Genomic DNA, 10,863 nt, shown 5'->3' with positions numbered 1-10,863 from the left:
TTCCCTATGCCGCGCAGGTGGTTCGCCACACACTTCTTATAGGACAACAAGCTTTTGATTTGAAAGTGTGCGTGTGTGCGTGTGTGTGAATATATACGTGTATATACAGTAATCTTTGCTTGCTTAATAATAAAATTATAAGCAAGAGAGAAGATTATTATTTAATCACAACCCTCCAACAAGAGGTAACATAGGCAAGTACAAGATGTCACACAATGATGGTGATATTCTTGTTTCTATTTATACATAAGCACAAGCCAGTAGTAACCCTCAATGCACCCAGACCACAGGCCCTTGTCCTCAAATGAGCCACTTGCAGATTCAAAAATTATGTCGCATTTCATTATGCAAATTCTCCCGGATGTACTGAAAAGGATATCTATCTGTGCATGTTGTATTGGCTTTACCAAATTGAATGCCTTATCCCCAATCCATTACACGTCAGTATGAGGCCCTTGTAACGGTTGAGATACTCCTGCAGCCAAATAAATCAAAACTGAGAAGATGATCTCGCAAAATGTACATGCTTATGGAGAGAACTATGGGCAGTGGAAGAGAAATGCTTACAATTAAATTGTAATCAAAGACATATAGCATCCCCTTACTGTCATATTCTCTCCTCTTTACAGGGTCGCTCAGAACTGTTTTTGACAAAAAGAGAGTCACATCATTACAAATAGTTTTGGTATATATTCTGCTACCTCTCAACTTCTCTGTTCACTATTCTAATAATGAGGCCCCTTCTATAAAAGAAGATACAAACAGACCTAAACTGGGGCTGCACACTTATTCTAGAAAGACAAAAAATGAATGGCAAATGACCAAAATTTAATTAAAAGAAGAAACTGATTTATCTTGCAAATCTAAACATGTGAAATCAATGCATACATAGAAACAAGCACACATGCATATTGGATAAGACTGAAATGAAGAGTACCTTGGGCCTTAGTAACTCGTCAGCATACTATCATTTTACACTAATTTAATGTGCCAATCAAGTCAAAGAACATTTTCTTTGGTCCTATTGCTAATTGTCACATAACTCCATCAACAAGCAAATCAACCAGTTGATTCATAATCCCTTATTCACACAAACCTTCGGTAAACACCAATTAGAGATCCTGGTAAAACAATTACTACTCTAAATTGGGACTTTGATAAGTTGGCTTGAACTTATTTCCATCTCTACATTCTTCATAAATGAAATCTTGCTATAGGATCATCTTATGCCAACAATGATGAAAGCATTTGTTGCACACATGATAGAAAACAAAATTTAACATGCTTCAGAAAAACCATGCCAGAACCATGGATGAGAAAAGAATTAAGGATTACTATAACGTTATTCCAGAAATACAGACACCTCATTCTTTTAATTAAGCAATAAAACCACACTGATTTTAGCAGAAACAGAAATATATCCCCTACTTTGTTTAACTTTACATTATTAAACCTTAAATACATGGCACTGCTTTTGTCAAGTCAGTCAGGTCATGAACCCTACGCCTAACTCCAAGCACCCACGCCATCCATCAGAAACCAAGGATCACGCATACACTCTAATATTGATGAACTTTATCCCCCATGCAATTATCATTGTGTTGTATATACGTACTTATGGTACAAGATTGACTTTCAACAATAGAATACCACTGACAATTGACAACACATTCACCTCCTCAACAATGGACAAACAACCATTTATTTAGTCATTAAAATTTTCCCATACAAATAGTTTATTACCAAGAATAACTTTTTTTTTTTCTATACATTGCTAGCTGCTCCCAAAATTCGCGGCTGGGATCTCTCCCTTAAACCCACCCTACCCTATTACCAAGAATAACTTCAACCAACTATCACACCGTCTACAGGTCAAAGCTACTTATAAAGTTTAGAACTTTGTTCCCTTCATGATATGCAGGCAGTTCTTCAACCGTCACTGACATCAACATTTCCTTCATGCAGTTACGGACAGGTTGAAGTAACTACAGTTAAAACGTCTAAGAGACAGTTTAAAGCGACCCGTTTTCATTGTGAGAACCATAACCAAAATCCATGGATTTTTTTTTTTTTTTTTGTTTTGTTTTCCTCTCTGAAATACATGTTCAAATTGTACCATACTCAGGCCATACCCGCCCTCAACTGCCACTTTCACAACTTATCTTATCAAAACGATCTATTCTTTCCTGAAAGGACCTTATCTAGCCAAAATCAACTATATATCACAATAACTTAGTGTAAATAAAAGTGATCAAGCCACTAGAAATCATCTCGTTATAAACCTTGAATCTTCAATAATCAGTAGGCAGTAACAAGAGTCTAATTGAAAGAGCCCATTAGGTAAAGCAACATATTGTCGGGAGGCTCTACATTGTAAAACTCCATGAAAAAAACGTCACAAAAAAAAAAACAAAAAAAACAAAAAAACAAAACAAAGGCCGGTATATATTCATAGGCTTCACGTTTATTCCAAGGTACCAAATTTAAATCATTTTTCAACAAAGAACCTACAGTATTTCTTAAGGTTAGGCCCACAGTAAACATTAAAGCTCGTGCTTCTCACTTTCATTATACTTAAGAACATTCTGTTTGGGTTTTCTTTTCCCACTAGCTTATGAAGTAATGCTAAAAATCTAAAGCATGTAATGCTGAAAAAATGCAGAAAACCGAATAGCTCATTATAATTATTTTAAAAAAAAAATAAAAACTAAATACTAACCTTGATAAGCCTCATTTATCTCTTGAAATCTGGAGGTGGCACTGTCCTGATCTTTCTGTTTATCCGGATGCCATTTCTGCACAATATTTCAAGAAAACAAATAAAAATCTAAAAAAAAAAAAAAAAGAAAGGAAGAAACAAATTTTCATGAAGCAAAAGAGAGGGACCAGGGCAAGGCGTATGTAATTGGATCGAATCGCATCGTCCGTAGCGTCATAGCCAACTTCCAAAATCTTGTAGTAATCCTACAAACTCAATCGCATTCCAGATAAGTCAATAATCCCTTCCTTGTCCCATTTCTTATACCAAATATATACACGTAAGAATCAGGTTTAGAACCCTAATCCGAAAGCAAAAAGGGATTAAGCTAGGTAAAGGTAAAGGCAAAACCTTGGGCTTGGAGAGGTTTGATAAGAAATCGAAATTGAGGTGAGAGTGTTGGTCGGATTCTTCGCCGCCTGGAACGCTGTAATCTTCCCACTCGTCCCAAATCATGCTGTCGTTCCAAAAATTGCAGGTTTTCTAGAGAGAGAAAGTATTGAGAGAGAGAGAGAGAGTTTTGGGTCGTTGAGATTGGGATGAGACTCGCCGACTCGGGAGGAGCGATTTTTAGGAGATAATCTGATGCTGGTCCTGTTGTTGTTTGTGTTGTAAGGACGAGCCGCGTACTCACAAATATGTACATGGGTTTTTTTTTTATTTTTTTTTATTTTTTTTGCTGAAAATGCATGGGTTAATTGTTGGGAGTCGGGTTATTTGTCTAACTTTGTATTCTGTCCAAATATAACTTTTATCTCTTTTGATATCTAAATTTCTAAAATATCCCTTGTGTTAATAAAAACAGACCCAAAACACTTCTAAACAATTAATCTTTTTAAGCTATTAAGACATTCCTTCTCAATCTTTAATAAATACAATTTAAAACATTACTAAACTAATATTTTAAATAAAATTAATTTTAAAAAATGAAAAACTCTCAAAATAATTGAAGTCTTTCTTTAATTGAAATACTTGTTTGAGCATTTTTTAAATTTTAAAAGTTTTATAAACACAAGGAATAAAAATGATATTTTGACAAAACACACAAGATGTTTTAGATATATTTCCTTCAGAATATGACAATTGTTATGGTATGTTAAAAATTTAATGCGCGACATGCAATTGTTTTTAATCTCAAATTTAACTGTTAAAAAATTAATTTAAAAAATAAAATAACAATATTTATTAGGAATATTAAATACATATTCTATTATAGATGTTAGCTTAATTTTTTGACACGTGATAACAATATTTATTAGGAATATTAAATACATATTCTATTATAGATGTTAATTTAATTTTTTGACACGTATCATCTTCATTTTCTTAAACAAACTAACTTAATAACAAGTCATTTCTTTTACACTTATTTACAAGACTGCCACTCCTTTTTCTTTGCTCCAAAATCTGCTGACTCTAGGAAAAAAATAAAATAAAATAAAATAAAATCAGAAAAATATAGCTAAAAACTCGTAAAACTGCAGTTAGACGCAACCTCACACACGCTTCTTGTACATTGTAGTTTTTATTTGCTTTACTAAACAATAAACATCCCAATCTGATATCAAGCTTACCCAAAAAAAAAAAAAAAAAACTAATTTCATCTTATAAAAAAAGAAAAAAAAAAACTATTTGAAAGTGGAAGATAACATAGATAAACTTTTGTCAATCAAGAATGAAATATAAAGACCTCGTTCATTTCATCAATTCGAGTTTTCAGTTTTAAGTTTATACAGTAAAAAATTCTTATAAAATGTCACATCTAACTTTTTCTACTACAGTGAAAAGCTCTCAGAAAATATCGCATCTCAACTCGAATCCACAAAGTAAACGAGACAAAAAAAAAAGTCATCCAAATAACGAAGCATAACAAGAATGAAGCATAATTATCAAAATGAATAATATTAATTCAAAGAATTAAGCAAAATATATATCAATAACTTCAAAAAGAAAAAAAGAAAAAACCATCGACAACAAAGAATAAGAAAAAGCTAGAGCAGTATATATACCTTAGGAATGGAGCATAAAATCATCAAAAAAAAAAAAAACCATCTATAATAAAGATTAAAAACAAAGAGCAAAATATATACTTTAGAAGTTTTTATGCAATGCAAGCCGGTGATGTTTGGTAGATGGATTTATTTCCTGATTCGAATCATAGTTCGTGATTCGTTACAGTATTTTCTCTCACAAAAAATACACGTAAATCGAAAATAATTCTAATTTATGAACCAAACGTAAAATAAGACTGACTTCTTGTCCGAATCACAACACCAAAAAAAAAAATAATAATAATATTACAACACCAATTTATATATCTTTACAACGGCTTCTTATCAAGAGAATCACAATGAGCTTTCGCTTCCTGACCTGTTCAGCAAGCAACCAACGAAGCCGTCAACAAGAAAGCCGCAGCTGCTTTAGATCAATATCTTCCAATGCCCATGGAGAATAAGATTTCTCTCTCTTATTATGAAATCTCTGAGCTCTTTTTCTTATTTTTCCCTTAGACTGGAAAGTGTAAAGTCGATAGATTTAGGAGCAAAAGAAACGAATGACAGTCTTATAATTAAGTGTAAAAAGAATGACTTGTTATTAAGAGGACGTTTAGTTAGAGGATTCAAACCATGTGATTCGAACCATTTTTGATTTACGTAAATTTTTTGTGAGAGAAAATACTGTAGCGAACCACGAATCATGATTCGAATCAGGAAACGAATCCCTCTACCAAACATCCCCTAAGTTTTTTTATTTGAAAAAGTGAGGATGACACGTATTAAAAATTTAAAATAGTATCTGTAATAGAGTATGCATTTAGTATTACTTAAAAACTTTTCCTACTATAAATACTGCCTTAAAATGTTATCCAAGAAGTTATAAAAATAAAAATAAAAAATAAAAATAAAAACTATCTTCTAATTTGTTATATCATATACAGCACCAAAAACTAAATAAATAAACTAAATTTAATTTTTTTTTAATCTGCTATTATTAATTTAGAGGAGGGATTTTGAAAATCAGTATTATCTTTTTTCAGCAAAATTCCATTAAAAATATATTTTCCAACTGCAAGTAACAATTCCACAAAAAACAAGGATAAAAAGAAAAGACTTGGACTTGCAATAGTGCCTTGTTGTCTGAGCAGATGCTTGATCAATTTTCCTAATTTAAAAAAGAACAAAAACCTTCCAAAATTAAAAGTTTTATCTAATGTATTTGTAATGGTGAAATAATTCTTTGTAATCTTTCTAAAGTAAACTCGACTGTGGAAGTTAATTTTTCCAAGAGAAAAAAGCCCTTCTAAAAGCAAGGAAAATAAAACTCCACTTACGAATGGAAATAGGATGGGCTGGAGGCGGAAAATGATCATCCCCACTCCCGTCTCCCATCCTTCTTAAGGAGAGGTAAAATCAAAATCCTCTCAATACCCGTTTTATTTCTCATTTAATATAATTATACATTTTAAAATTATAATATTTTAAAATATAATAGAGCTTAATATATTATCAAAATCACATTAAAAATAAAAAAAAAATGTAAAACGTACCATTTTTAATACAAATCTAATAATTAAAAAATAAAAATCTACTAATAGTTTATTTTTCAAATACAGAAATCTCATTTAAAAAAAATAAAGTTGAAATTCACAACAAATCTTAACCAAAGCAAAGGTTCCACAATACAAACTGAATTCTAAACACATACAAACCAAAGTTAACAATAAAGCCACAAAATAATTAATTATATTTAAAAAGTTAATATTAAATATATTTATTTTATATACTATATAATATATGAATATTAGGACGATGGCGCGGCGGAGTGCTTCTCCTGTCGCCACCTTCCGTCTGCCTCATCCCTAATTCTTGTTCTTCATCGGCGCCATCTTTGGACGGTTCCGCACGGTGAATACTATCATCTCTCACTGGACTGTTTATCTGTGTCCCATTCCTTGCTCTAATAAAAAGCTTGTTTAGCCACAAAAGTGAACTCCACCGTTTAATGACACAACTCAGTTCAAAAATTCACCAAACGAAGAACTCATAATTCAAAAGACAATGCATCTATGCGTATGGATATTGATTCTCAACTCATATCTACAACACTTAAAAATTCAGCCAAAAAGAAAAAAGATCTATTAACGGTAGAGGGTGAAATCTAAAATTAAATTTGTTAGAGGGTTAATAATTGAATTCGGAGGATGATGTTAGTATCACGTAAGCAATGAAATAAATCAACAGAAAAATAAAAGAAATAGGGACACAGAGATGTTATAATAGTTCTCCTGATAACTCAATGTACGTCAACTGTAGGATCTTCAATAGTTTCACTATGACTGAAGAAGATGATTACAATAGTGCTCTATGTGAATATAAAAAGAAACAGCATGAGAAAAATACTAAAAAGTATGTAAAAAGAGAGTAAATGTGCTTGGAGGGATGAAAGCGTTTGTAGGAATGCGTGAACCCCTGTCTTGGACGCCTATGGTATGCATTTATAGGCTCTTGGTGGCTGAAAATAAGCTTTTGGGTAGTTTCCTGTTTGACTTTTGATTGATGATCCTCTAAAAAATCTTTCTTATAGGGATGATGCTTATGGAGCAAACATGTAGGATGATTAACTTTCCCCTTCGTTTTTCTGGACGTGATCCCGTGGTTTAATGTCAAATATCCTTGCTAGAGATGAGATCTTCATACTTAATTTTCGAATGCTGAGCTAGCATGTTTGTTTGACTGCTCGTCTGGTGAGCTGTTGGATTAGTCGTTCAGACAACGCTGGGACTCCGCAAGCAACCGACTGCTCGAAGCCTATTTTAACTAACGATTTCATAATTTGATCTTATTATCCGAGACACGTGATGACACATATGCGGTGAGAAATGGATAATGAAATTTAACCTTAACACTAACTTAATTTAATTCAAAATGACGAGTCGATCTCATATTCAATTACGAATTTTCTACGTTTGTACAATTTAGCTCAATCAATTTAAATATCAAGGAACAGCTATCAATTTTGTCTTAGAAATAAATAATAAAAATATGCTTATGCTAATGGCAAAGGTAGCGTGCCTGTGTTTTTGCTTTTTCTGAAAAAAATAATAATAATTATAACAAGAGTTGCTACAACATATGTCGTATAGATATATACATATACTGAGAAAAAAATTTACATATATAATATCAGCCAAAATGAAGAAGAGATTGTTCAGAACAATAAATTGCAAAATGCAATCTCTAAAAAGCAATTTATAGGGTTTATGACGCTAGAATATAGACACATATCACTCTCGACGCATATCACTCTCTCATCAATATACACATATCACTCTCGCACTAATATTTCACATGTATGTTTGTGCTCGCTAAAAATAGAAGAATGATGATGTCTTAAACATATATTGTTTTCGAGTTCTTAATTAAGTTTGACATATTATTAGTAAGTTTATGTATTGCGCTATGGTCATGTGTAATTTACTATATATTAAAAAGGTTGTCGCAGTCCGGTAGATTCGGAGGATTAACGTGTCAGGCGTTGACACGCGTAAACACACGGTTTATTGGAAGCGGATCCGTCGTGGTCAAGCTTCAATGTGGATGATGACGGAGGAACCTCCGACGAATAAGTGGGGTCGGTTAGGCCCAAATTAAGCCGAATGAGCATGTCCTAGGACCTTCTTTGTTGTCGAAATGATGAAAATGCCCTACAAAATATGTTAGAGAATCCGCAAACACATATGAAAGACTCCGGAGATGAAGAATGGTGAGAGGTGCTACCAAGTAGTTGATAGAGATGGAGAAAAGGAGGCTGAAGGTGCCTTGATAGAGCAATGCTCTAGAGACAAGCGCGGGCTGCTCCAGGAGCGAAGATGGTGACTCAAGTGGCGGATAAGGATTGGAGGAGAGTGAGAGTAAAGTTCGTGAGGTGGATAAGGCTCTGGTGAAAAGAACTCTAAGAGCAGCGCATGTTGCTCTGGGAGTGAGGACACTCGGAGCACTTGCTCCGACGGTGAGAGGAAGTGTCCCCGAAAATGAAGACTTGAACGTTGTCGGAAAATGTGTGAAGAAACTTCGAAAAACTTTGTGATGGTGGTGGAAATGGATCGAGAAGTGTTTTGGGAGAGTTTCCAAGACTGTCAACACTTGGAAGCTTTGAAGAACTTTAAAGAACATGAAAAACTTCAAGTCTCTGTAGCAAGAGACTGAAGAAGTCTAGAGAGAGTGATATGAGAAAAATGGGAGAGCTTGTGGAAGATGATAGGATTCAAAAAAGGGGGGCTCATAGTTTTCGGGTCTTCAATTCATTTGGAATGAGGAAGATGAGGGAAATTATAGGAGAAGTTTGTAGGATTTTGGTGGCAACTCCGGAGGTTCGTACAACGTGTTCTGACGGACGCCTGCACAAGCAATCCCGATGGAGCAAAACCTTTTGACACCTTTCCGGAGTTGAAGAGGAGATTAGCCGAAAATGGAATGAAGACTTCGGGGAACTTGCTCTAGGGGTGAATTGGCGGCGTTCTCAAGGAAGCATGCATACGCGATCTAAATGGAGCAAAGTTACCAAAAGCCTTTTTGAGGTTGAAAAAGAGCTGGCCCGGAAATGGAAAGAAAGGTTCATGGTGGCTCCTCCGAAGCCCAATCGGCGGCTTTCTAACAGAGACCTGCACACGCAATTCCTTTGGGAGCAAAGTGGTCAGGTGACTTTCCAGATTGACAAAGGAAAGATCCAAAAATGGAAAGACTTGGAGGCAAAGTTTCAGATTTGAAGCTGACGTGAAGCGTTTCAAGGTCTGAAATTCTCAAGAGTGTTTGACTCAACTTCATGCTCTGTTGACTTCTTCTTTCGGAGGTCTGATTGCATGCCATACCTTGTCAGAGATGGTTTACACAATGTTGGATAAGCTGCCGTCAAGTTGGCTTTGACATGAAAGTTGCTCCAACGATGAGCGTGCTCCAAACGAAAGATGCTCCAGGTGAAGCTGCTCCGAAGGGTGAGCATGCTCCAGGCGAAGATTGCTCTGATTATGAGCTAGGCGAGAAGAGGTCCAAAGGAAGGATGCCTGACACGAAAAAAGCTCCGTTAAGCATACTTGGATATGAAGAGGATGCTCCAGGAGACATGTCTGCCACTGAGGGAGCCTTCATTAGGCATGTCTGGCGCAGGTAGAGTTTCCGTTGGAGATAAAACACTGAGAATCAACCTTGACGAAGAGAAAGAGGTTATGAGGCATGGACTTAGGGATTTTTGGCTTTCAAAAGGATAGGAGGAAGGCCTTTTAGGAATTCTCCATCACTCATTTGTATTTAATCTGATTAATTCTGAAAACCCTCTAAGTGGGATTTAAATTGAATCAAATTAAACGACAAACAAGCATACTTGATCACACATGACTCGCCAAATCACAACCCACTAGAGTTCTCCGAGCTTGGCTTGAGTCCACGAAGCGAGCTCAATAACGTCGCGTGACGCTATGATTGGGTCTGGACACTTGAATGGGCCTAATACAAAATCGGGTATCAATAATAGTTTTCTTTATCGGTTTAAAAGTAAAACAATCCAACAAATTAAAATATATTGTTTTCCACGTCGAATTGCCTCACTTTGCCAAGTTGGAAATTCGACCTTAGTCCATAATCGACGTTGTAATTTTCGTTGGCTCTGAGGAGCTTCGTGACCATTTCCCAATGTAGGTACGTTGTCACCCCTCGAAAGCATATTGTAATTTTTAAAAATAAAAAAAAATCCATTGTTTTTGTCCCCAAATTTCAACTATTTAAATTATTGTTTATGGTTGGTCCTTAAACCATATTAAAAAGGGGATTCTTTCATAATAAGCAAACAAATATACATAGTAGTGTATAATCCTAAATATCAAATCGAACTTTATCATAATAAAAAAGAGTTGGGGTCTGGTTGATTCAATGGCTTTGTCATGGCTGCATGGTGAATGTGACAATCTCTAGCTAGTTGATGGCATAGCTAACTCATATCCACATAGAAGTGATAAAATAAACAAGAAAGATTAGCAAAATAAGAACGTTAGAGAAAAATAAATAATAAGTAAATTGAAAAAAAAGAAGAGTTTTTATAGACTTTGTTGCAAA

General features: G+C 34.5%; 1 protein-coding gene across 1 annotated transcript; it reads right to left on the bottom strand.

Moving 5' to 3' along the window:
* Nucleotides 1-10: 10 nt before the first annotated feature.
* Nucleotides 11-3,357, bottom strand: LOC21391115 (chaperone protein DnaJ). The gene is made up of 5 exons (XM_010109401.2): nucleotides 3,110-3,357; nucleotides 2,887-2,964; nucleotides 2,720-2,795; nucleotides 568-641; nucleotides 11-475 (listed from the first exon to the last, which is right to left on the bottom strand). The coding sequence occupies exons 1-5, from the start codon at nucleotides 3,212-3,214 to the stop codon at nucleotides 404-406; spliced, it is 405 nt and encodes a 134-aa protein (XP_010107703.1). The 5' UTR covers nucleotides 3,215-3,357; the 3' UTR covers nucleotides 11-403.
* Between the last annotated feature and the right edge of the window lie 7,506 nt (nucleotides 3,358-10,863).

The sequence above is a fragment of the Morus notabilis genome, unplaced genomic scaffold (assembly GCF_000414095.1).
Source record: "Morus notabilis unplaced genomic scaffold, ASM41409v2 Scaffold1103, whole genome shotgun sequence".
NCBI classification, from domain to species: domain Eukaryota; kingdom Viridiplantae; phylum Streptophyta; class Magnoliopsida; order Rosales; family Moraceae; genus Morus; species Morus notabilis.
This window is presented reverse-complemented; position numbering and strand designations above follow the sequence as displayed.